Source organism: Protopterus annectens, chromosome 1.part2 (assembly GCF_019279795.1).
Source record: "Protopterus annectens isolate FY-2018-M chromosome 1.part2, PAN1.0, whole genome shotgun sequence".
Taxonomy (NCBI): domain Eukaryota; kingdom Metazoa; phylum Chordata; order Ceratodontiformes; family Protopteridae; genus Protopterus; species Protopterus annectens.
Genome location: NC_056727.1, coordinates 981428129 through 981455567, shown reverse-complemented (window position 1 = coordinate 981455567; position 27439 = coordinate 981428129). Strand labels below are relative to the sequence as shown.

The window sequence follows — 27439 nt, the reverse complement described above, 5'->3', positions numbered from 1 at the left end:
AAGTGCACTCATTTAAAAAACGTCTTTTGACTGTCTGTTAAAATACAAACTCCTAGTTTAAAAATAAGTTTTCCTGAACAAGAAAGTACAATAAAACTATTTTTTAAAATGTGACAAGTTACCCCCCAAAAGCACAAGTAGGCCCATCCTCAAAAGCCGCAGATGAGCTTGAGCTGTTTGGGCATGTGAAAGCTTTGGAAGCTGGCCTGCTATGACATCTTTGGCAGAATATGACATATATTGCTAAGGTTACTGCAGCAATGATGAATACAACATCTTAACTCAAATGTCCAGCATAGAATTTTTTTCTTACTCTTATTTTGTCATCTTAAAGAATATGATCACTTGGAACTACATACAAGGTGACAAGTCTCTGGACCTTCATGAAGAGACATCAGTATTTAAACTTATGTACACAAGCCCTGCTTTCTCTCACTGACCAAGATTTTTTTTAAATAAATATGCAACTATCCATCTTAAATTTGGATATTCGGTACATACCCAAACCACATGTCATTGCTGATGTCCTATGAAGCTTCAACCAGTGTTTACCAAATTCTGCTCTACAGTGCAGGACACACATTACAACGTAATTTCTAACATACTACCACACTATATCAAAAGAAAGACATGTAAAAACATTTAATAAGTAAAGAACAAGAAACATAGTATATGCCGGCTTTTAAAAAAGTTTCTTTAATTTTAGATAAACTACCCTTTTGTTCCCACAGATCGCAACTATGACCTGTCATTAACACAAAAACAACAAATTTTTATTTTTTGAATTAAGCAGTTACCTGGCTTAGAAGGATGCTTGGTGTAATCAAAGACCAGAACATCACTTGAAGGAGTCTTTGTGGCAATAATACATGGGTTCTGTGGCATGTAGCGTGCTCTGTTCACTTCGCCTTCATGGTTTATTTTGATTTCTATCTCAATTTTGCCACTCACTGAACCAAATCCACCAAATTCTGTAAAAGATAAACATAGTTACACAATTCAAGTCCCCAGAGAGTTGTAGTAATAAATGTACCCCCCCCCCAAGATGTTTTCATTCATTTTATAACAGTATAGTAACAAGAAAAAAACTATATACAATGTCCATAACTAAAAAAGCAATATACATAGAAGACAATAAGATTAGACTATTCTGTCCAAGCATTTAAATTCTGAGTTGTGCTGTTAGTCCCTGCTTTTATAGTAGCAACAAATGTATTTCACAAGATGAATAAACTCAAACTTTAAAGACAGGAGTAGACTGGGATTTCTAATTTTTAGTAACAAATTTCCTTGCTATAGAGAGGATAGACCATAGTAAAAGTTTTGTTTTTTAGGAATGACTTCAGGAACACTGAAATAGGATAAGTGAGTCAGAAATTGTACAGCTGTCATTCCATACAGCTTTACAAAGATATTTAAAGTCTAACCAAAATGGGGAAATTATTTTGCAGTTAACCATTTGTATCCAAGTCAGCATCAGGGTCCACATCTCTAACATTTCAGCTTTCTTGTACATTATTGATGGTCTATGTGGGGTGAAAAAATTAGAAGTTATGTACTCACCATAACGTTCCATCTGAGTAGGTGTATTCATTTGTCTGCAACCTGTGGGTTATGGATCCGATATCGAATCCGAACCGGCATGGTTTACCAGCTATGGATCCGAGCTCTCAGCTCCTCCCCTCACCCATAATGCCCTGCTCTCCCTACATGACCTCAGATAGAGTTTGCCAACAGCATGAACACCCTGAAAAGGGTAACACATCAAATGCAGGAAACTGAAAAGGCCAGGGGGATAGGAGGGCGGGATGGTTGCAGACAAAGGAATACACCTACTCAGATGGAACGTTATGGTGAGTACATAACTTCTAAATCTGAAGTAGGAGATTCATTTGTCTGCAACCTGTGGGACAGAGTCCCCAGCTACCTGAATCTTGGGCGGCCATCATGGAAGGATATTCCGAGCACCCAGAGCCAAAGGATGCTCTACCCCTAGATGTAAGATCCAACTTGTAGTGGGAAATAAAGGTATGAGATGAAGCCCAAGTGGCTGCTGCACAAATATCATCTAGAGGAATCCTAGCCTTAAAGGCGGCCAAGGTAGAGACTGACCGGGTTGAATGGGCATGTACACCCTCCGGTGCGGGCCTTCCAGAAGCTTGATAAGCCAATAAGATACATTGTGAAATCCAGCGAGATAATGAGACTTTAGAAATTGGCTTGCCCAAATTAAATTTAGCAAAGGAAATCAACAACTGGTCGCATTGCCTATGACCAGCCATCCTGTTTAGATAAAATCTAAGTTGCCTGTGAACATCTAAGGAATGAAGCTTATATTCACCCTTGTTTTGATATTTAGGAAAGAAAACAGGGAGGTTAATGGATTGATTAATGTTAGCTTCAGAGGCTACCTTAGGAAGAAAGGACGGGTTGGTCCTGAGGTAAACACGGTCCGGATGAAAGACCAAGTAAGGAGGTTTAGCTGATAATGCTTGAAGCTCTGAGACTCTCTTGGCTGAGGTAATGGCTACTAAAAAGGCGGTCTTGAAAGATAAGAATTTCAGATCTACCGTAGCCGCCGGTTCGAAGGGGGGGGGGGCGGTCAAGGCCTGGAGGACTAAGGAAAGGTCCCAAGGAGGAACCGCTTGCTTTACAGGGGGCCTGAGAAGGAAAGTACCTTTTAGGAAAATCTTACACAATTTGGCAGACATCAGGGGACTGGAGTCATGACCAATATGATAATGAGAAATTGCCGCAAGTTGTACTTTGACCATGGAACTGCTGGCCCCATCATTAAAAAGAGTGGTTAAGAAGTCAAGCACCAAAGGGAGAGGAACTGTGAAGGGGTTTAGGCCTTGCCGCTCCGCCCACAAGGAGAACCGTTTCCACTTACTACGGTAGACTTTCCTAGTGGATGGCTTATGAGCTGCCACCAGGATGGCCTTAACAGGGGACGAAATACCGGGAGTCCTGATCAGGAGTGGAACTGGAGCAGCCAAGCGGTCAGCTTCAGGTTGTCCAGGTTCGGTGGAGATAAGCGGAATGGATGAGATATCAGATCCGGAATGGGATCTAGAATCCAAGGAGGATTCACTGAGTGAGACCTTAGGAAAGGGAACCAGATCTGTCGAGGCCAAAATGGAGCAATGAGAATCATTCTGCACCCCAGCCGAGAGGCTTTCTGAAGAACTTGGAGCATCAGAGGCAAGGGGGGATAAGCATAAAGAAGACCGGGTGGCCAAGCATGCACCAGAGCGTCTCTTTGGCCACCTCAGGGAGGAGGTATTAGAGCGAAAAACTGTCGCACTTGGTGTTTGAGGGAGACGCAAAAAGATCGCAACAAGGAGTTCCCCACTGTGCGAAGATGCGTTCCGCTACCTGAGTATTGAGAGACCACTCGTAAGGGGTGAGAATGGTGCGACTGAGTTTGTCCGCCAGGATGTTGGACCGACCCGGAATATGCGTTGCTATGAGAAAGCGGTTGGTGGAGATTGCCCATTCCCACACTCTCATGGCTTCTCGACAAAGAGGGTAAGACCTGGTTCCTCCTTGTTTGTTGATATACCAGACAACAGACATGTTGTCCGATTGAATCGCAATTGTTCCCAAGGGAAGAAAGGCCTGAAGTGCTATCAACGCTAAGAGCACTGCTCTCATCTCTAGAACATTGATATGCAGTGAGGTCTCTGAATCGTTCCACGTGTCTTGGACCGTCCGGCCTGCAAAATGCCCCCCCCCCCACCCGAGGCGGGAGGCGTCCGTGGTCACCGTGGCAAGAGGGGGAGAGGCACAAAAGGGGGGCCTCCGTGGAGATCTGGAGAGTGTAGCCACCACAGGAGGGACCGCTTGCAAGCCTTGCTGATTGCAATGGGATGATGCACAGGAAGAGCAAGATACGACCACTGAACTAGGAGTTCCATTGAAGGATGCGCATATTGAACCTGGCGAGAGGAAGAAGCGATATCGCTGCCGCCATGGACCCTAGGGCCCTCAGGACCAACTCCGCCGGAACTGAGCTTGAGTGGAGAATGGCCCGCACCTGGAGCTGTAGGTTTTGAACTCTGTCCGCAGTGAGGAAGGCTCTCAATCTCCTCGTGTCTAACCTGGCACCTATAAAATCTATGAACTGTGTGGGTGCTAGGATGGATTTTTTTTGTGTTTATCGTGATGCCCAGACGAGGAGCAAGAAGATGGAGAAAGGAGTCTCGCACCAAGAGAAGTAGATGCCTTGTTGGGGTGGTGAGAAGCCAGTCGTCCAGGTAGGGAAAGACCTGCACCCCCTGAAGCCTCAGGTGGGCCGCTACCACTGCTAATACTTTGGTGAACACCCTGGGGGCTGTGGTGAGACCAAAGGGAAGGACCCGGAATTGGTAGTGACTGGCTCCCAGCCGGAAGCGGAGAAACCTCCTGGAGCGCCTGTCCATTAGTATATGGTAGTACGCATCCTTGAGGTCTATGGAGCACATCCAGTGGTTTTCTCCCAGAAGGGGAAGAATACACTGCAATGTAACCATTCGGAATTTCTCCTTGGGAACTGCCAGGTTCAAGAGTGAAAGGTCTAAAATTGGTCTTAGATCCCCCGTCTTTTTTGGCACTAAAAAGAACCTGGAGTAGAACCCTGATCCGATCTGGTCTGGCGGGACGGGCTGGATGGCTCTTTTCTTTAGCAGATGGCCAATTTCTGCCAAAGCGGCCTCCCACTGACCGGGTGGAACGTCGGGGAGGGACTTCAATTTTGGCATGTGACGAAAAGGGATACGGTATCCTCTGGATATGATCTGGAGGACCCAGCGGTCTGATGTTATGGACTCACATGCCGCTAGGTGCTCCAACGTCCCCGACTGCCTCCAGAGTGGAGCAGCCGGGCAACCCTTCAGGGCTGCTGCGCGGGCCGTTCAGAGAAGGGTTCTCTGGACCCGAAGTTCCTGGGAGCCCCTCTGCCCCTAGGGCGGCGTCCCCCCTGTCCTCCTCTGCCACGGAAGGACTGGTTGTCCGGAGCAGGCTGGGATTGCTGCGACTTCCGGAACCACATCTTCTTCTGACCCTTTTGGTTCCTAGAATAGGGCCTCTGGGGTACAGAGAAGCGGATTCCGACGGCAGACAGCATCTTCCCGTCCTTCTCGCTCTGGGTAAAAGTGTCACGAACAGTTTTGCCAAAGAGGGCAGAACCATCGAAGGGGGCGTTCGCAAATGACGCCTTGAAGGGCTCCGTGAAATCGCAATGACGGAGCCAGGCCTGACGTCTGGTAACTAGGCCTGCCCCTGCGGCTCTAGCGGCACCTTCCGTAGCATGGGACAGTAGCCGCATAGAGGTATTAGTGACGGACCAGAGAGTGGCCATACGGGTGGAGTGCAGCACTTTGTCCTCCTCCGACATGGACTCTGGGGGGGATGCAGTGTATTCTTTTATAAGATCGCGCTGCATCCTAATCACGTGCCAGGTAGTTCAGCGCCCTCACTGAGAAGGTCGCTGAACTAAACATCCGCTTCCCCAAGCGGTCCATCATCCGAGACTCCTTGCTCGGGGGATGGACTGAGGGACTCTCCTGAGCAAGTTCCCTCTTGGTGGCAGCCGCCATCAACATGGCATCTACCGGAGGCCCCTTACTCCAATGGGCACGGTCAGCCGGGGGACTGAGAATACGGTCGGGCCTTTTTGGGATTGGCTCCACGGTGTCCGGTTCCTTCCACGCCCTGGTGGTAATGAGGTCCACCAGGGGGTCGGCAGGAGGGGACACCCAAGAGGTAGATGGGCCCGCTTCAAATGCCTCCAAGAACACGGACTCGTCCGAGGAAGACTTGGGGGCAGACCACCCCCCCCTTAGGCGGAGCATTTCCATGATGTCTCCAAATGAGACATCCTCAGGGGAGGATCTTGGGGAGCCTTCCCCTTCCTCCAAGTCCATGTCTTCTGTGAGAGACTGGGGGGGGGGGGGGGAGTCAATGTGCCTCCTTTTGCACGTATGTTTGCGGGGAACATCCTCCGGGGGGCTATCAGAGGACTCCTCGCAAACAGTGACCTGTTCCAAGGGAACAGCTTGGGGCAAAGGAGCGGGCTGTCCCAAGGGCCGGATGGTGGAAGCCTGACCCAGTACAGATGGAGTGCGGGATGGAGCCGAAGCAAGTGCCGGGGGTCCGAAGACCCTCAACAGGGCCCTCTCCACTACATCAAACGCCGAAGGGGAGCCGACCTCGACCAAAGGATCTGACAATCTGCTCCCCCTCGGATCCGAGGAGTGGATCGGAGCCGGCGCCGAAGCGCTCGGATCCGAAGGGACAGTGTGCTCCGACACAGATGGCGCCGAAGGAGCACTGATCCCCCCGGATCCGAAGCACTCGAGGGCAGGGTCGGATCCGAAGTACCAAGTACTATCGGCGCCGACCCACCCCCGGCTCCGAAGCTGCTCGGCTCCAACTGCTCCGAACCCGGGTAGCGGGTCAGAGAAGGAGCAATTGGTTTAAAGAAAGGGGTCGAGCTCCCCCCCCAGGGGGGGAGGCAAGAGCACTCTCATCTGCATCTGGGCTTGGATGAACCTTCTCATCATCCGGTCCAGATCAGCGTCTGACAAGATATAGGTCGATCTCGACGAGGCTACCGAGGTAGGCCTTGAGTGCCTCCTGGATAGCCTCGACGGAGATCGGGTCTCCTCCTCCTCAGGTCCCGGTGAAAAGCACACGGGTGACCGGAGCCGAGGAGGGGGAGAACCAGCAGACAAGGAGGCCGGAGGAGAAGCCCGCTTGGCAGGCGGGGCCGAAACAGAGGTCTCGGCCCACCGCTTGTGGTGCTTCTCCCTCCGGTCCTTACTTCTAGCTTCCCTCTCCTCTGAACCACTACAGGGAGGTTGAGTCCCAAGAGGAGGAGGGGGAGCCGGAGAGGAGGTAACCGTAGAAACGGCTCCCCCCGAAGGAGCGGAGGCCGGAGCCGAATCCGGGGGTAAAAGTCCCGCCAGGACAAGCTTGGACCTCCGCTCCTTCAATGCCCTGGGGTTGAACCCTGCACAAATGGAACATCCAGAAGTGAGGTGTTCAACCCCAAGGCATCGAACGCACCGAGTGTGGCCATCAGCAGGGGAAAGCTTAGAGAAAACAGCTTTGGGTTGGTTCTGACATCCCCAAAAAACTAAAAAGTTACTTAAACTAAAGGTAGAAAAGTAAAAGTAACTAAACACACACAACAGGCCCAAAACACACAGCTACCAGCGAGGGGAGGGAAACGAAGTAAAAATAATATTAAACACTAAACAAGTATAACTATGTAAAAGGGAAACCTAAACTTTCACAAAAAAAAAAACTTTAAATTTTACTAGTATAAAACTTGAAAAATTCACTTAGCTGAAGAGCTCAAGAACACTAATCTGGTCACCAGCGCGGCAAACTAGATCTGAGGTCATGTAGGGAGAGCAGGGCATTATGGGTGAGGGGAGGAGCTGAGAGCTCGGATCCATAGCTGGTAAACCATGCCGGTTCGGATCCGATATCGGATCCATAACCCACAGGTTGCAGACAAATGAATCTCCTACTTCAGATCATCTATACAAAAATTTCAAGTGTATACATGCCAGAACAGAGAAGATGTGAATTCCTTCACAGACTGTAAACAGTTTTTTTTTTTAATCTTTTTCTGAGAATACTTTTCTAACAACTTCTTGAATTCCAAAAAGAAAAAAAAGTTAAGTTCTTACCATAACATTCCACCTGTGTTGTCGATCTTCATTCATTCTTGACTGTTGGGTTCAGTTCTGAGCCCACCAAATCAACTCTGCCGTTATTATCAAGCCTGTGCCAGCCAAAAACTCTCAAGCTAAGGCTATCCATACCACCTGTCTTCCCTTTACCTCAGATCGAGTTTGCCTAACATTAAGAAAATATGGAAGCCGTCTCAGCAACAACTAACAACCCCAGGCCTAGTTCCGAACCTCAAGGAGTCTCTAGGAGGGGGCAGGAGGGTGGGATGTCAAGAATGAATAAAGATAAACACGGAGAGAATGTTATGATAAGAACATAACTTCTTTATTTGATGTTGTCAATCTTCATTCATTTTTGACTGTTGCGACAGAGTCCCCAGTTACTTTAGATCCAAGGTGGCCATAAGGAAGGATATTAATGAGCACTATAGAGCCAAAGGATGTTCTTCCCCCACAGACCATGTCTAATTTGTAATAAGTGATAAAGGTATGTGGGGTAGCCCAAGTTGCAGCTGCTCATATATCTTCCAAAGAAGCTCTGGAATGGAAGACTGCTGAAGTGGAAACAGGTCTTGTTGAATGAGCTCTAACTTTTGTGGGTAGCTAGAGTTTATTCTGACTATATAAATGTAATGCAGTCTCTTAACCATTTTGAAAGGTGACCTTTGAAACTGAACTGGTTTGCCCAACCTGGCTCCTGAAAAGGATACAAGCAGTTGGTCTGATTTTCTAGAAGATTTTGTTCTGTCCAAGTAAAAACATAATTGTCTGTGGACGTCCAACAAATGCAAGCAGTACTCAGTTTGAAAAATTTGGAAAGACGACAAGTCTATGGTTCGGTTGATACTGGAATCTCGAGACCACTTTAGGAAGGAAAGAAGGATCAGTTCTGAGTGATGCTCTTTCTTTGGGGAAATTTATATCTGGATGCTTCACACAGAGCCTGTAACTCTGAAATTTCCCTAACAGATGTGATAGCTACTAGGAAGAGGGTCTTCCAGGATAAAAACTTGAGGTCACAGGTGGCTACTGGTGAACTAGGCACTGCAAAAGTCCAAGGTTAAATCTCAAGGCACTATAGGATCTTTGAAAGGTGGCTTCAAATGTAGAGCGCCCTTAAAGGTTTTACAAAGACAGTGAGACAAAGAATGACCATCAAATCTGTTACGGAAATTCAAAAACGGCAGCTAAATGAACTCTAATAGCAGAAGTTGAGGCTCCTAATTAAAGTAAGGTGGTTAAGTATTCAAGACCTTATTGACCGAAGGAAGAAAGGATCAAAACTGTTTTTTGTCTGACAAAACAGAAAAGCTCTTCCATTTGCTACAGTAAATTCTTCTGGTGGACGGTTTACGAGAAGCCAGAAGTATCTTTTGCACTGGAAAGAACAAATTGTTTCACCTGGCAATTACTGGAAGTGGAGAAACCAAGCAGTCAGCTTGAGATGTTGAACGTTGGGATGGACCAAGCCCAGAGGACGAGATAAGATCCGGAATTGGATCCAGAGTCCACAGGCAGTGAAACCAGGTGATCCCAGAGAAAGGGAAACCAGACTGATGGGGCAATAAGGTGCAATGAGAATCACTTTGCTTCTCAACTGCTGGGCTTTCTTCAGAAATTGGGAAATTAGAGGGATTGGTGGGAAGGCATACAGAAGTCCCAGGGGGGGGGAGCAATCATGGAAAAATGCATCTCTCAGGGACCCCCCCCCCCCGAGGGGGACTAAGGGGAGGTAGCTTCTGCATTTGTGGTTTATAGGAGAGGCGAACAGGGTGCAGCAAGGCTGACCCCATGACAAAACAAGAGATCCCTTGTGAGGTAGAACGATACACCTGCTTAGCTTGTCCGCAATCCCATTGGAATTCCCCAGAAAGGTTGAAGAAGACTGTCCATTGCCAAACTCTTAAAGCTTCCCGACAGAGGGTAGGATCTGGATCCCCCCCCATTTGCTGATGTACCAGACCCACTGACATGTTGTCTGACTGAATAGCAATCGTTCCTGAAGGAAGGGCAGACTGGAATGCTTATAAAAGGCTAAAAGCACTGCCCTTAGTTCTAGGACACTGATGTGCAAATTGGCCTCTTGAAGGAACCAGGCACCTTGGACGGTCTTTCCCTGAAAATCCCCCACCCTATCAGGGAAGCGTCAGTGGTCACTACGGCCTTGGGCTGAGAGGTATAGAAGAGACGACTCCCTAATTCTCTTCTGGCTTCATTCACCAAGATAAATCCTTCTTGCAGCGGTTCATTATTAGGATTGGATGAGACGAGACATGGGTGAGTTAACAGTGACTATTGTGACGCCAGGAGCCATTGAAGCAGCCTCATGTGGTACCTTGCCAGGGAGACTAAGGTGATTATTGCTGCCATGGACCCAAAAAGTTTAGAACTAGACGAGCAGGAACTTTGTCTTGAAAGAGTATCACCTGAAGTTGCAACCTCAACTTTAACAGCCTGTGATGAAGGGAAGCCACGCAGGATTTTGCATTTAGTTTTGCTCCAATTAATTCTAGATCCTGTGTGGGAGATGGTTGCAATTTCTTTGTTGATTGAAATGCCTAAAAAAACTCGGCAAGGCGAAGGACGGAGTCTATGGTGCAAAGCAGTAGAAGTCTGGAGGGGGCGGTGAGGAGCCAGTCATCTTGATATGGAAACACAATCCTTGTAGCCTCAAGTGAGCTGCTACAACTGTTATGCATTTGGTGAACACCCTGGGGGCTGTGGTGAGACCAAAGGGCATCGCTTGAAATTGGTAATGACCAACTCCTAGCTGGAAGCAGAGTTAATCTTCTGGAGCGCTTTTCTATCTTTAAGTGGTAATACGCATCCTGAAGATCTATACAGCACATCCAATCGTCCTTCTCCAGAAATGGGAGGATAGACTGAATTGTGACCATCCAGAATTTTGTCTATTGCACAAACTTGTTTAATACGCTGAGGTCTAAGACTGGCCTCCAGTCCCCTGTCTTTTTCAGCACTGAGAAGAATCTGGAGTAAAATCCAGATCCTAGCTGGTCTAGTAGGACTTCTTGGAGGACTTTTTGAAGCAGCTCTTAAATCTCTAGTGCTTGTTCTCTCTCTGATGGTGGAACATTGGGGATTTGCCTTTGTGGTTTAGGAAAAAGACTGAAGATAATATGGTAACCTCTGGTAATTATCATCTGCACCCAGGAATCCGATATTGCAGAGTGCCAGGCTGCATGGTGCAGAGAAAATCTTCCTCTGACCGCTTCCAGAGGTAAACAGTTGGGCCGCCACTCAGGAGTGCTGGTAGGATTGTACAGAAAAGGAGTCTCTGGAACCCTGGTTGTGCAGACCACCCCCCCTGCTATGGGAGGGGCATCTTCCAGAAGAATCCCCCACTCCCCCGTCCCTTGGGTCTTCTTGAACCACATCTTTCCACTCCTCTGGTTTCTGCAGTAAGGTCATTGAGGAGTGGAAAAATGGCCCACAGCAGAAAGAGTCTTCCCATCCTTCTCACACCTGGCTAATGTGTCTCAGACTTTTGGGCCAAACAATGAAGTGGCATCCACAGAGGCACTGACAAAGTAAGACTTGAAGGGGTCTGCGCAATCACACAAGAGCATCCAGGCGTGGCGCCTAATGGCAATGCCTGTACCCACTGCTCTAGACGTCCCTTTAACTGTATGTGCAATAAGCTACATAGGCGAATTACAGCTAGATTCTAGGGTAGCAAGCTGAGAGGCAAACTTACCTAGACCTTGTAAGACACTGCTCCTGCCAAGGTATCTGAAAGCTCAGTTATCAGATCCTTTGCAGCTGGGTGAAGTGTACCAAAAAATTCAAGGACCAAATCGCAAAGGTTGTTGAAGCAAAGACCCACTTCCCAAATCTGTCCATAACTCTCCTTGGCGAGTTCCTTTTTTTGTGGCTGCAGCCATCACCATGGCTTCCACTGCTAGACCCTTTGACCAACAGGGCTGATCCTCAAGATATGAAAGAATTTTGTCTGGTCTCCAGGGAATTGGCTCTATAGTGTCAGGAGCCTTCCACTCACGCTGCATGAGTTTGATTAGCTCATTGGCAGGTGGGGTCACCCAAGAAGTAGCTGGCCAGGCACGAAATGCCTGCAAGAAAACAGATTTTGGAGGATGGGTTTGAGGACTTCCAATCACCCCTTGATTTTAAAATTTCCAGGATGTCTCCAAAGGAGACATCTTCAGGAGCGATAATGAGGACCCTTCCCCTTCATCGTAATCTGTATCCTCAGTGACAGTTTCTTCTGGAGAATCTAAGTGCTTCCTCTTGTACGTTCTCTTACGGTGTGGCTCCTCAGGGGGAAGATCTGAGGAGGACTCAGAAGAGAGAGGGCCCTGAACAAGGGTATCTTGTTGTACCCACTGTCCCGATGTAGCAGATTGTGGCAGCTGCGAACCAGAGGGAACGATATGGCACTCCGACAAGGATGTTACCAACTGTAAGCCTGCTGAGGCTACAGCTCTTTCCATAATCTAGAAGGCAGGCCCACTCGAAGGATGAGAGCCCGGAACAGAAAAAGGCAACCTCTGAAGTGGGGTCACACCCTGCTCCAACAAGCCGCCACCCCCAGAGTAGGAGCCGTGAGACTACTTGCAACTACCAGAGCAGAGAGCCACAGATGGCACAGTGGGGGAAAAAAAAAAAAAAATTCAAAGCTGATCCAGGGATCTCGGAGCCGGCAGCCAAATCTCGGTCCCATGGGTGTGACGGTTCCAATGGAGCCGAAGACCACAGAGTAGGTTCTGGCACTGAGGTAAGAGCCACTGTCAGTACTGAAGTAGCTGGCACCAGAAGTGTCGAAGCAGTGGGTTCCAGGACCTGCAGGAAGGTCAAAGGAGGAATATACACAGAAGTCCTAGGAGAGTAAGCCTTGGCTCTGTGAAGGGGGGGGGGTCCGAGAAGGAGCAGGAAGGCCTCTGGCTGCCAAGAGCTGATCAACTAATCTAACTACATCCAATTCCGATAGACTCCTGGAGGAACAGCTCTACATTCCCAAAGGAGATTCTGGTCTTTCTACAAAGGGACTTGACTGCTGACACAAGAAGGGGTCTATTGAGGGGGAATATCTAGTCCTGGGGGTACTTAGCATCTCGATCTTCAGCAGCATAGACTGTATTTTGGCAAGTGAGGATAGAACAGAAATATTCGAGGTGACAATTATCGGTGCCAGTTAGGTGGGCACCAAATGTGTCTAAGTAGTTTCAATGGTACACAGCACTGTGGATGATTTAACCAAGTTTGGGTGCCTGGACAGAAGTCTGTGCAGTCTTAGGAACTTTCGGCTTCGGTTCCGATAAAGGAGTCAAAACCTGAGATTTTGGAGTCTTAATTTGTGTACCTTGGGGGAAGGCAGTACCAAATGGCTCCGTTTCTTAGATTCAATCTTCGAAGATTTTGAAGTCTCCATCTCAGAGCGAGAGCTTCACCAAAAGGACATTTCAGTAATCCCTTAAGAATTAACTACACCTCTCTGCAAGATTTCCAAGCACTGAAACCTTTGCAGAGTTCACAAAGGAGGTTGAATTTCTAGAGGAGGGACACGCAAACAATAAATGCATGAAAGATGCCCATTGAAACTGGGCATCTTTCTTCCACCACCCTTACACTGTTTTAACCCGGAGGTTCCTTTGTTTCCTTTTTTGCTTTTCTGCCATTTTTCTAGCCAGTAAAACAGCACGCAGACACACACATAGTTAGAAAGGTAAAAGATAAGTTTTGTTTTTTTTTTTTTTAAAAAACAATGGTATGTCAAGAATACCCAAAAAAGAGTGGGTACGAGAAGGAATGAAAAAAGGGAGAATACCAAAGATGGCGTCAAAGAAATACTAGCAGGTAGAAAGGAAGGAGAGCTCTATACCAACAATGGTAAAGAAAAACACCTTGAGGTAAAAATTGGATTAGGGAGTAAAATTAGAGCCACACACTCCAAGAAGAGCTTTAGAGTATATAGATACTACTGAAAAAAATGGTAAGAGATAAGTAGAAGGTAAGTAGATAAAAAATTTGAGCACTTAGCTAACAGCAATGGCTGATGCATATAATTTTAGACGGCAAACGAGATCTGAGGTAAAGGAAAGAGGCAGTATGGGTAGCCTTAGCTTTAGAGGTTTTTGGCTGGCACGAGTTTGATATAAAGGCAGAGTCTGTTCTGAGGGCTCTGAACTGAACCAAACAGTCAAGAATGAATGAATATTGACATCAAATCATATGTTTTGCTAAAATCATTTCTGGGAATTTTATAAATAACATATGTGTGAAGTGTTCTTGGGTGAGCTACTAATAACTGTGGAGATAAAATCCAAGATTTTTAAATTAATCATACTTCTAATGAGGATACAACCTTAGTATTTATAAAATCCTTACAAGTTTGCAAAATTGCAATTGGCTGGACATCCAAACTACATCTGCTGATCAAATAGTCTGCAGACCTCATTTTATTAGCAGAGAGAAATGGATTCCAATATAATAGGTCACCCTTCTTAAATTCTAACATTTTCTGAGCATCAAAAGATATCAAACATTCATTTGTATAGGCAATAGGAAACAATTAATAAATTAACTAGTTAGAAAACAAGCTTTTTAAAACAGCAATATTTGGTTTATAAAAGGTGTGTAAACAAGTTTTGACCTTTCACTTTGAATGTATATTTTTAAAATCCATATAGAGATATTGCAATTAAGGTTTCATGTACTGACTTCCAATAGGATGTATAAGAAGTAGTACTCCACAGTAACACTGTTAATAAATGCAGAGTTTAAATAAAAATCAATATTTGGAAACTCTATACCTTCTTCATCCCAGCTTGTGGTGTGCCAGTGAAGTGAAATTCTTGTTTTTTTGGGATACCAAATGAAGTTGAGTAATAAGTTATTAATTTTCTGTCCATTTTTGACAGGTGGGGGAATTATTAGGACTTTGACAATGAATAAGATTTTAGGGAATATCATTTTGATTAAAGTTAGTCTGTCTTCAAATGTGAAGAGGAATCTGTTCCATCTATTAGACTAGTAATTGAGTTTATAAACTGTTGACAATTAGAGGTCTGTGATTTTTTTATAATTAGATTCAATAGTGATACCTAGGATATTTAATATGTTTGCCCTCCCAGTTCAGGTCTCTTTTTGATCCACGTTTCATAGTAACACTTTTATTCTCTAGAAGTACCCGAGTTTTGTTGCGATTAGCCCAGAGATGTTTGCAAAGAAGTCTAGATTACATAATAGGTGATCTACTGAATTTTCAATATCATTAGAAGTTATTAGGAGGTCATCAGCAAACAGTTGTATCTTGGGATGTCTGACACTTTAGATCCTTTAATGCTCTCATTATTTCTAACAATTTGCAAGATGCTCAATAGCCAGGGCAATAAGAAATGGGAGAGGGGACACCCGTTTAGTACCTCTTAATATTTTGAATGGGCTAGATAGACAAGATCCAGTCTTACCCAAGTTTGTGCGGCAGACACCATAACATCTTCATACCAGTACACACCACAACACATTTCGTATGTTAAAACTTTCACCTGTCGCACTAAATTAAACATTTCTCACTATATGCATGGATCTCTGATGTGGTCATATACTACGAGAGAAAGGCATCCCTATGCACACCTCCTCTGGACCATGCACCACATCCTAGCACTGTGGATAGATAGTACATGCTCCTCAGGATACAAGATAAGCAACTATCTGCTGCAGTCACTCGCCAAAACGACTACTACAGTACATGGCAACTGAGATTTTAACTGTAAGACATTAAAGAGGAAGAGAGATTTATTCACACACACTGAAAAAAGTATACAATACACAAAACACCAATCTAGCGACTTTTTTCCACAATATAAAAGTGCATCACAAAAGATTTGGAACCACAGGTCAGCTACAGTGCAAGATTTCTAAGCATCCTGCAAACATTATCTGCCAAGGGGTCCTAATGCCTGCATCTTCAGTTCTACCATTACGACCGACCTCTTTCTAACTAAAGTGAAAGCACTGTGAAAGGTTAAACATAATAGTGAAACTTAAAAAACAGGCTACTTTGCTTAAAAATCATTTCAATATTGTAAACTGTTCACATCAAAAGCATGTTTTTCCTTCGGCTTTTCCCGGTTAGGGGTCGCCACAGCAGAACTCCGGTCTGCTAATGATTGGCAGTAGATTTTTACGGTGCCGAGGTGCCAGCTCGACGCCCAACCTTCAACGAAGGCACGCACATTCACGCAGGTCTTTCAAACACTACTCGACTGCAGGGAGGACATGCAGACTCTACACAGATCAAAGCATAATGCGACAAAAACTTTAGAACATGCATTTTATAATGTGATAAGCTTAACATTTTTGTAAAACTACATCAAGAAAGCAGTACCAGATTTTTTTGAAATGTCAATTCAGACAGCATGTTGAGAGACTTATGAAATATGCCTATAAAGCATTTCAAGTACTGGTTTACTGGCAGTCTGGATGAACAAAAGGTTCAGAGGCGCTTTATAATGAAATATGAATGGTAACAAGTCAGAAAAAATATTAATATGCAAAACAAAAAAAGAATAAGGTTTTCCCATTTGATTTTCAAGATAACATTTAAATATACATTAGCTTACTTGGAATGATTCTACTAAAAATGCAGTATTGTAAATGAGTAAACATGTAATATGATATTTTTAGTAATGCTCCATTCTTCTGAGAACTGCCATGAGATGGTTTAACATCCACCTGAGCTACCACCAAACTCAGGCAGATAGGACCTCAATTTAACAATTCAAAGGACTGAAAGCAGGAGAAATACCAGCAATAAGGTAGAAAACTAAATAAATACCACCTTTTAAGACCTATGAGTGAAGACGGGCCTCTCCACAAACATGTTTTTGTCACTGAACAAGAAACATCCAAGCACTGTTTATTGTATAAATCATGTGACCCAAATACAAATTAAAATAAAGCAGAAGATGAACAAAGTATCTGATAAAGCTTGGTTCAACCACCATGTTTAAAAGTCAGCAATATGCACACCAAATGAATGCTAATAAGTCATTTTCATTTCAAGTATTCAGTGAAGGAGTAGAATACAAAATGTCCAGCAGTTTAAGTAGCACAGTACAAGTTGAACGAACACTGCATTACATTAAACATGACTATGGAGCCATCAAAGTGCTAGGTTTGCTTTTACAGGCATTCCTACATATTACTGTAGTAAACTGTATTATGGACTTGGAATCCTTTGCTATTGAAAATGTCATGCAAGTGATTTGTAACATGGGGACATAAATCCCCCCCTCCCCGGGTAAAATACTCACTTTAACATTAATACATACAGAGAGAGAGATGCATCAGACGTTGTTTTTCTATGTCACGTGTATGCTTATTACCCTTTACATGTAATCAAACTTTTTTCCACACTAGAATTCACCTACATCAATTTTTTTGCAGTGTTACAAACATGGTTGAACCCAGCTTTAAGAAATGTCGTCCTTCTGATGGGCTACTTTAAATTTGTAGTCATAGGACTTATGAAAGGTAGGCAATACTTGATAGGTGTGTCTTGCTCCTATAACTAATAAACCCACTTCCTTGGTGAACCACTCCTGGGCTTGAAACTAACAAAACAATTTTTTTCTACCCTGGTGCCATTTTGTGTGTATGTGCTGCATTTTACAAATGTACAGGGTGAGACTACCCCAATCCAGAGTTTTCTTGGTGTGTTTTGCAGATCATCTTGCATGTCCCAAATACAAGACAGCTGCTCTACTTGTGCCTGTGTAGGTGAAAGGGGAGAAAATGGGGACTTGCTGTTCCACTTTGTTGGTGGGCAGCTCCACACATAAGAGAGTCTCTAGGAGTAATGACATCAGGTACGCTTCTTATATTGAATAACTCTTGAAATGGCTAGAGTACTGTGTGCTTTACTTGTACTGAACAGCATAATCAAAGTTGAGTTAGTGTGCCCGGTGGAGCCCACAAACCTTTTCTAGAGTCCATCATTTACTTACTTAGAATCCAGTTTATGATTTATGATCAAAGCAGTATCATGCTTCCCTTAAGTTCCACAATGGTCTCAGCCCAAACAAATTGCGTTAGTCCACGGAACAAAAGGTGGGACTGGTAGACCTAGCAATGACTGGAGAGACTGGAAAGTATGAAGCAGGGGATGAAAACAGCATCATGCTTGCTCTTGCAGCTCAGATAACAATATGCAACTTGTATCAGAGGACAGATCCACACAGTTCTGCTTCTTGAAGGGGGCTTTAGTTTTGCTGTTTTTCATTCATGGTTTTATGCTTTAGCTAGGTGTTTGAAGACTTTAATAGTACAGTATTTTAGGTGTTTGAAGACTTTAATAGTACAGTATTTTAGGTTTTTCTGTTACCCACTGTGGTGGTGCTGCGGTAGCGTTGTCGCCTCACAGTAAGATGCCGTCCGGTTCAATTCTCAGCTAGAGCTTCTTCTGCGTGGAGACATGCATGAATGGGTGTACCTTCGTTGAAGGTTGTGCGCCAGGGCTGGTAACTAGGCACGTAAAAATCAACTACCAATCATTAGCGGACCGGAGTTCTGCTGTGGCGACCCCTAACCGGGAAAAGCCGAAATACACAAACAAATTTTAGTTTTTTGTTCCCCTCTTCTGTTGCAAGGTAAGAAAACTTAGTATAATGGGCTTTGTTTCAGAAAAAAAAAGTCCTACTTCGGCTAGAATTGTATGAAACTGAAGTAATAAGGTGGTTCTAAATTTATTTTGGAGTGTATATTTTGCTAGTGTAAAAAATAATGTATGCAAATACTAAGGAAAAATGTGGCATGCTTTCCAGTACAGTGTGGCCTTTTTACGCAATACATGACTAGAGATGAGCAAGCATGAATTTGCATCACGTAACTTGAGGTTTACTGCAAAAACAGAGAAACTAGATGCAGCTATCCAGATATTAGAAAGTTCTGTGGTAACAGTTTCATATTCCAAGACCTGTAAATGCATGTTCAAACAGCAAGACCAAATGTACAAAAACACTTCAGAGACACAAGAGTCCAATATCGGCACATCATAAGCTACCACTGGCCATTACTACTGAATGATGCTCTGTGTGCTGCTCCTTAACCCAGTCTTTTTTTTGCAACACAATCTCAAATATTTTGGAGCAAGAAATCACAGTTTTCTCCTCGAAAGTAAGCTGCTCTAATTCAAAGCTTGCTCCCAAAGACTACTTCCATAACTTCCAACACTTCTTCTTTTGGGTTTTCCCGGTTAGGGGTCACCACAGCAGATCAACTGTCCGCTCATGATTGGCAATGGAGTTGCCAGCCCGGCGCCCAACCTTCCACAGAAGGCACACAAACACACACCACCTAGGGCCAATTTGGAGCATCCAATCCACCTACAGCATGTCTTTGGGATTTGGGAGGAAACCGGAGCATCCGGAGGAAACCCACGCGACCACAGGGAGGACATGCAGACTCTGCACAGAAGGCACTCCAGCCGAGGATCGAACCGGAAAGCCTCTTGCAACACTAACCGCTGCACCACCGCGGCCGCCCTCTTTTCAGAAGCCATGATCCTGACTAATTGGTTACTTAGGCCAGGACCAACACAGCAGGTGGGTCTGGGAAGGCCCTCAACTCTGACTAGCAACCTATTCATCTTGGTAGCTCTTAAGCCTCACAGCCCAATGCCAATAATGGCTCCATAAAAAATAAAACTATCACTGGATGGAGAGGAGGTGACAGCAGGCATAACTGCCTTTTAAATCAATGGGAAAATCAAGCATCTGGGTAGGCCGTTTTAAAACGGTCGAGCAGCCAACCTATTGCAATACATCTAAATCCAGGCATACACCATACTTAAGGAATGCATCCAGTGTGAGATGCAGAACATTTACAGAACAGCTTCACAGAATCACAGAATACTCCAGGCAAGTGGGCCCAGTGGATATCTATGGCTTAGCAAAACCCACCTTTAGACCCCATTTCCTTTTTTAAAGGAGTAACAGGCCACTCATACTAGGGGTGTATGTGGGGATATACACCCAGTTGTCCGATTCCATTATAAAGGAATTGTGCTACATTGCTTAATAAGGAGTGGAGGTTTTTTCCAGAGAAGGGTTTAAGTGTTGTGCAAGAAATATAGGTCTCTCCACCTTTAGATCCCAGGTTCTAGTGCATCAATGGAACTGCTTAACTTGTGGAAGACATCCTGGACTACTGGATCCTTAATGGCCTGATCGTCCCCAAGGAGTCCATAGAACACTGAATAAAGAAGCAGTGCTTTCAGCATCTCCAGGCAGCTAATCTTAAAACAGTGAACATCTTCGTTACGAACCTCTGGAGTCTTTCCAGCTGCTGGATAAGCCTAGTAAGATGCATCTTAAAAAAGAGACATTGTATTTAATAACAGGTCCGATCAATGCAGAATATAGAGGGCAAGAACTTCCTTGGATCTTGATAATTAAAACAGTTGCTGGAGGGACTGCAGCCCTGCAGCCTAATGATGCCCCCACCTTTTTATTTTATTGAAGACTATATCTGGCTTCTAGGAAAGTAAGCAGCATGTACTCCAAAGGTCAACTGCCTACCATCCGCGTCTCACTCCTATTTGTGAAGCCAAGAAAAAAGTGTACTATTGAGGTCTACCATCAACCATCTATGCTCTATTTCTAGTTGGACAGCCTGGAAATGTACAAAATGTGGAGAGATTTGTGGAAGCTACAGACAGAAAAATTCACAAACTATAGAGCGTTACACACTATCCACAATGCCTTGAACAAAGTTTTTTTAATGTCAAACTTGTTAAAAGAAAATGCCAGCATTTGGCTTAAAGGTACTGAATAGATGGCTTAGTGGGATTAACACAGTCAAAGGATTAAAAAGAGACATGGAAGCCTTAGAATGAACCCAGTAAGATTGATTTAACTGCTGGTCCAAGCTACTATTTGTCCAATAAGATTGCCTTTTTTCAACTTATAGGGGATCGGGTTGGAACTCACTCCTCACATTCACGATTTGGCTTTATTCTTTATGACAGGCTGCTGCTGCTGTTTCATCCTGTTTCTATCTTATGGGTATAACCCATAGGACAATTTATTCCATCTTCAGACTTGGTGATAGCGACCCATACACTTCACTTACACAGTGTGAGCTGGTCTGACTGCTACAAGTGCAAAATTCAGCAGCATGGCTTTTGATGAAATATCTTACTCTTCCAATAACCCCTCCACTCACTATGTAGCTATTGCCAATCATGGCCAGGCCCATTATTTTAATATTGCTGCACTTGACTTCCCAGACATCCACGACCTGGGTCAGGTTTATGTAAATTATCATGTTGCCTTAAGTCCCAGTGAAGCCTTTCCAGTTGTCGAGGATTGTAACTTGGCTCAAAACAATAAAGCTTGAGATGAAAGAGAAGTGGAACCTTTAGGAAAAAAGTAGGAGTAAATTGCATAGAAAAAAATGGAAACTGTGGGAACAATACATGCAGTAAAATATTTCAGGAGAAGGAATGAGGTTCAAGAGAAGACAGGAATTGACAACAATGTGTTATGTACATTTGTAAATGTGAATTTGTTAATAAAGAATGTAAGTGTAAGTCTACCAGTGTCAAGTGATAATTCAATGGTTTAAAAAATCTACAAGGCTATCCTTAGAGGATTCCATAAAGCCAGAGAAAAATACACAATCTCCCCCAACTCTGGCAAGCAATATAAAAGGACTCAGTTAGGTTTTATATTAACATAATCATAACTGGCTATTATTGCAGTTTTCAACTGGGCAATTTCATTCATTTTTACTCACTCAATGTCTAAAATACATTTAAGCAGTAATGTACATCCCACTAACTGGAATGGAGCACACAAACCATACCAAATATTTACAAGCTGATGGTTAAAAAAACTTTTTTTTTGGGGGGGGGGGGTTAACTTTTCACGAAAACCGGCATCAAGATTTAAACAGTAGGAAACTTACAAAATATGAAATATATACACCGAGGGGAAATTAATTTTCATGGTTAAAAATGTAAAGGTCTAAAATTGCTACAACTTTTAGAATACCTAGGCAAAGTACTTAAAAATGTCCATGTCTTCAAATGTAACAAAGTAACTAATGCTGCCTTACCTCCTTTTTCACTGTCATAGTGAGAAGCATCAAACTGGGCATCGTCATTGGGCAACTGGACACTGGCAATTACTAAATGGTTTTGTTCATCGGATGTGTGAGTTCCAAGAACAAGTCGGTGGATACTGAAGTCCTTGCCTTCAGGCCTGCAAATTAAAATTGCACAGCACATGTATCACTATTTACATTTCGTTACTTTACCCTGGCTAATCAACTATTAAGATACAATGAAGAAAAGCATTCAGCAAGTATGTTTAACACCTTTATTAAGTCACTTATGTCATAGGCGCACACACACTAACAGAACATTAATGTATATCACATTTGTGCATTATACATTATTCAATCCAACATTATACAAATTTAAAGTTATATTATTTATATATATATATATATATATATATATATATATAATCAATTTGCCCATTCCTTTTTCTAATATCCCCTTTACAACATTCAGTATTTCACCAACAGCTGGTTTAGATTTTGATTGCCATTTTCTAGTAGTTGCTTTTTTTTGGGAGCCAATAATGAGTATAGTAACGCCCTCGTAGGAAAGTCATTTCATGTGTCCCAAATCAAAAGAATGAGTTTCAGCCAAGTTTCCCCAACATTCCTGATAGAGCACAATGTAGGAGATTTTTTTAAAGCCTGCCAACTTATCGCACTCCCAAAATAGATATATTCCCCACTTACTTCTCTCTCTCTCTCTTCCAGCACACCTCCAGCATTTGCTATCTACCCGAAGAAAAATTCTCTGAAGCCTTTTTGAGAGATACCCATGCAAACACTTTCAAGCAAAAATCCTACACTTTCTGAATGCTGCTACACACTTGGGAGTCACACAGATTCCCCTCCATTGTTCCTTTGTAAATAGCCTTTCCAGTCTCTTCCCAATAATTTCTAACCTTGTTTGATGCGTCATCATCATGTAATGGTGCATGCCTTATGAACTATCCCCTTTCAACAGAAGCTTCTGTTCTACACTAAATAAAAACTCTACCATTGCTGGTCTTTCACTTAGCACTCCTGTCCCCTTTCTCTTTGCCTATACTCTATACATAAAAAATAAATAATCCTGGTAAAAAAGGCAATCTCTAACCTGCAGTCGAGCGTCTGCTTGGCCTCACCCCACTATTATCTTGCCTTCTTCTGGGTATTTTCTTTCAATAGTTTGGTTCCTTTGCCAGTTATCTCCAGTAAATTACTGCCCGCACTTTCCTACTTTCCAATTAAAATAAGGTAAAACTTTACTTTTGGTTACTCTCCTTAAGGATCTGCATCCAAAATCCTATTCTCTCCTTATTTCTCAAAACTACCCTCATGTTTCATCATCCCTTTCCACAATTTATAACAGTCTGCTTGATTTTATGTATACAAGCCTTAATTATGCAGCTCCAAAGTATCTGTTCTAAAATCAGACAATATTGCTCTATGGAGGGTCAGCTTATCCCACTTAACTTTTGCCTTCTTCCCATCCAAAATAAACCCCTTAAACTTTTTTTTATATTAATTTGGTCTACAATTCCCCTCTGGTTGATAAAAATTCATGCCTGATCTGTATATAAAAGTAAATGGACTGAAAACATTTTCACTGGTTGCATCTTACTATCCATAAATCAAGAGTTCTGAATTTCTCAGTTTTTGCAGTCATTTTAGTCTCTTCCTACATATTCTTCGCTGCCATAACAGAACCTTTTTTAATTCATACACCGAAATTCGTAATCAGGTCTCCATAAACAGGGATATTGCTGAACCAATTGGCGAGTACAAAGTTTACCGCTTATAGTTTTTGTTTAATCTTCATTAATTTTATATCTGGAAAAGACATGAAACTGTCGCAAAACATTCCACCATAATGAAATATCCTTTTCTGGTTTTATCAAGTACAAAACACCAACTTCAAATAAAGCTAACTTTTCTTGATTACCATACTAACTGTATACTTGAAATTGCAAGTCCCATACATTCTTTACCAATGGCTCTAGACATAAAGCAAGCAAAGGGAAAGGAAGACACCCCTGTCAACTCCTCTGAACAGTTTGTTGAAGAGGAATGCACTCACCTTAATGACCTTACAATAAGGTCAATTAGGAGAATATATGAAGGAGAGAAACCAAATGCTTCTACTGCCCTTCTCATAAAAATCCCAACTGATTCTATCAAATGCTGTCTTTACTTCAAGATCTACCAACAGGAGCAGTATCTTCTTACAATTCTGCTTCACTCTGGATCATCACTGTTCCATTAGGTGCAAAATGTTTGCCTCCCCTTCACACAATGATCCATCTCTCTCAATTTTGGCAACACCTTTATCATTCATTATCTTACCTAGTATACGCAAGCACTTCACAAATCATGGTTTTAAAATTGAAATAGGTCTTCATCCTCTTTGGGTAATACAGCTAGCACAGCTTCCCCACCCCTCCTCCTTTTTAAAACACTATTAAACAAAACCTTCCTATCTTCATCACCCCCCTCCCCCCCCATAATAACTTATAAATTCCAACAGGAATACAATGCATTTCTGGAAACTTCCTTATGATTAAAACATTGCAGTTTCTCTTTCTCATCTCTTCCTGTCTGTGTTATTAACTGTTGAACCTCATCTTCCTTTAACCCCGAAATAACAAGTCTTTCATAAACATTCCTATTTGTGCCTTGTGTTTTCCCATGTTCCTTTGCATTATACAAATTTTCATAAAATTTCCTAAATATTTCTATTACTGCTATAGGATCTCTGATTTTTGTCAATGGCTCCCACAGTTTTGGCAATAACTATTTCTACTTTCTGTTGCCCAAGTTGTGCTCTGGAGTTTCAAAACAGCAGCCTTTCTAAACTCAGGCATATCATCCAAATACTTTCCTTTTACCACTCTGCAGTTCATTTTTTGTCAAGTCAAATTCCCATTCTTCTGCAGTACGCCAGCCCCAATAAATTCGTATTTAAATAAGAAAACCAGAGAATATTTCCCTCCTACTAAGTTTTTGTGTGCATCTCAAGTCTTGTAAACAAGAAAACTTTCAATGGCAGCCACACTTTTGTAAACCACCACTAGAATCCTATGTGCCCAATTAAAATGGTTTACTCACTTTCAGAGCGAGTTTTATCCCCAATTCTAAAACTCAGCATTTGACAAGGTTTAAGGCATAACATGAGCTATGTTAAAATAAAATCCTAGAAACTCAGATATACTTGAAAAAAGTGGAACAATGGGAAAAAAACATAAGCCACTTCACTGAAATAAAGAAGTTATGTACTCACTATTACGTTCCATCTTATTTGTCTTCAACCTGTGGGAATACAGATCCTAATAGGATTCGAGCCGGCAACTTTGCTAGCATCAGCTCCGAGCTCCAAACTCCTCCCCTTACCCATAATACACCTCCACTGCCTTCCATCCCCAGATGGAGTTTGCTGAACTTGTACGGAGAACCCGACCTGAAAGATTTACTTGTGACCTATACTGCAGCCCGTAGGCTGATCATGCGCCAAGGTCCATGGGAAGGAGGGAGGGAGGGATGGTTGAAGACAAATGAAGTACAACTACTCAGATGTAACGTTATGGTGAGTACATAACTTTACCTGAAGTAGTTTACTTCATTTGATCTTCAACCTGTGGGACAGAGTCCCCAGATACTAAACTCCTGGGAGGCCATCATGGAAGAATATTCCGGAGCACCACAGAACCAAAGGATGCTCTCCTTCTGGAAGTCAAATCCAATTTGTAATGAGAAATAAACGTGTGAGATGAGGACCAAGTAGCTGCAGAACAAATATCATCCAAAGACGCACTAGACCAAAAGGTCACAGATGCAGTGGACCTAGTGGAATGAGCTTTCACTTGACCTGGAGGAAACATGCCTCCGTCCTTATAAACCTGCAGGATGCATGAAGAAATCCATCTAGCTATAGTGACCTTAGAGATTGTATCTTTCTATAAACCCTTTTTGGGGAACCTAACAACTGATCAGATTTAAGGAAATTTGTCCTGTGTAAATAGAATTGTTCATAGGTAGGTACTAGGCTATTGGCCCTAGGGCCTATACAAGCCTAGCCAAAAAGGTACCCTGGCTTTCGCCACCCAAGAAAATTATTTTCCTGTGCCCCTGTCAAGCAGAACCACAGAAGTGATCCAGGGGTGAATTTCTTATTACCTATCCAATCATATAGGTTCATAGGTAGGTACTACTGTCTATGAACTTCGTAACTGTCTATGAACATCCAACATGTGAAGTCTGTATTCCATCTTATTCGTAAAATTAGGAAAAAAACACAGGCAAATTGACAGGATGGATTGGTTCGAAGGGAAACCCTATTTTTGTAAAAAAAATCATGTATGGAATTTTGATGGACAAGGCCTGTAATTCTGAAAACCTTCTTGCAGAGGTAAATAACCACCAGAAAGACTGTTTTCCAAGATAAAAATTTTAGATCTGCGGACGCGGCAGGTTCGAAAGGCAGAGCAATCAAAGCTTGATGGACCATAGTAAGGTCCCACGGGGGAACAGGATCTTTGACCAGGGGGCATAACAAAAAGGTGTCTTTGATAAAGGCTTTACACAGTCTGGAAGAGGCTATGGAGGCAGAATTCTTGCCCACATGAAAATGAGAAATGGCAGCAGCCTGAACTTTGACAGTAGAAGAACTAGCCCGTGTTTCAGCTAGAAAATTAAGAATGGCGGAAATAGGAGCCGTGAAAGGGTCTAAACTCCTTTGAGAAACCCAGAAAGAAGAGTTTCCACTCACTGCAATAAACCTTCCTGGTTGAAGACTTATGAGGCCATTTTGAAAGGAGGTGAATAGATGCATTTGAAGTCTTCTCCACATATGGGTCAAATTCAGGGAGACTGCCGTCCAGAGTTTCCACTTCAGAGAATTCACCCAGGATCTGCTTAGTCTGCCTGCCACTATGTTTTGCCCCGAGAGGCTACAAGAGGCCTGAAGCCAGCACCCAGGCCATCACTGCCAACCAATGAGGGTTTGACCTTGTATCCCCTTGTTTGCTCAATACCACATGACAGCCTAATAAAATCAAACCTTGACAGGTAAACTTTTAAGGTCTGAATCACTGATGTGTGTGTGTTTTGTAGCATCCCAAGGACCCCATATGCCTTACACTTAACTCCCCATGTACAGAGTTTCCCCATGTAAAATATGGCAAGTCCATCTAGACTGAATGAACTGGGGCCTGTAGGGAAAAGGGTAGGTCTGGAGCAAATTGGATTCCTCCACCACTGTAACTTAACTCATAACGCAACTTCAAGAGAAGCAGGTGCTGGGTCCACCTTTTGTTTTTAAAAGTACCACTGACTCTCTCACACATGGAGTCTGGTCTGTGGTACCACTTGATGCCATGAAAATTGAGAGACTCTTCCAAAGGCAGCTTTTCGAAAAAAGAAATCCCTGAAATGGTTCTAAACAGTAAAGGCCGTCTTCTGGTGGAAGGGCTGTACTTTCCTCTGCTTCCATCATACACCCCAGGAAGATAAATCTCCAAGTGTATGAAAAAGGACATTTGTATGTTCAACTTGGAAGTTGGGAGTAAATGGCATGTGACAAGCATCCTTCTTTTACAAAGTCACCATGAAGCAGTGGCCCAGAAAAATGAGCAGGGCAATCTCCAGTGAGAGCAATCTGTACTGGAATACTTTCA

The 27439-nt window shown here is 43.4% G+C and overlaps 1 protein-coding gene across 1 annotated transcript in view; it reads right to left on the bottom strand.

Moving 5' to 3' along the window:
• RBBP4 (RB binding protein 4, chromatin remodeling factor) overlaps window positions 1–27439 on the bottom strand; it is a 677648-nt gene that overhangs the window by 561861 nt on the left and 88348 nt on the right. Inside the window, 2 exon segments of the mRNA XM_044059943.1 lie at window positions 798–971; window positions 21783–21928. Of these exon segments, the coding sequence (XP_043915878.1) occupies window positions 798–971; window positions 21783–21928 (320 nt within the window).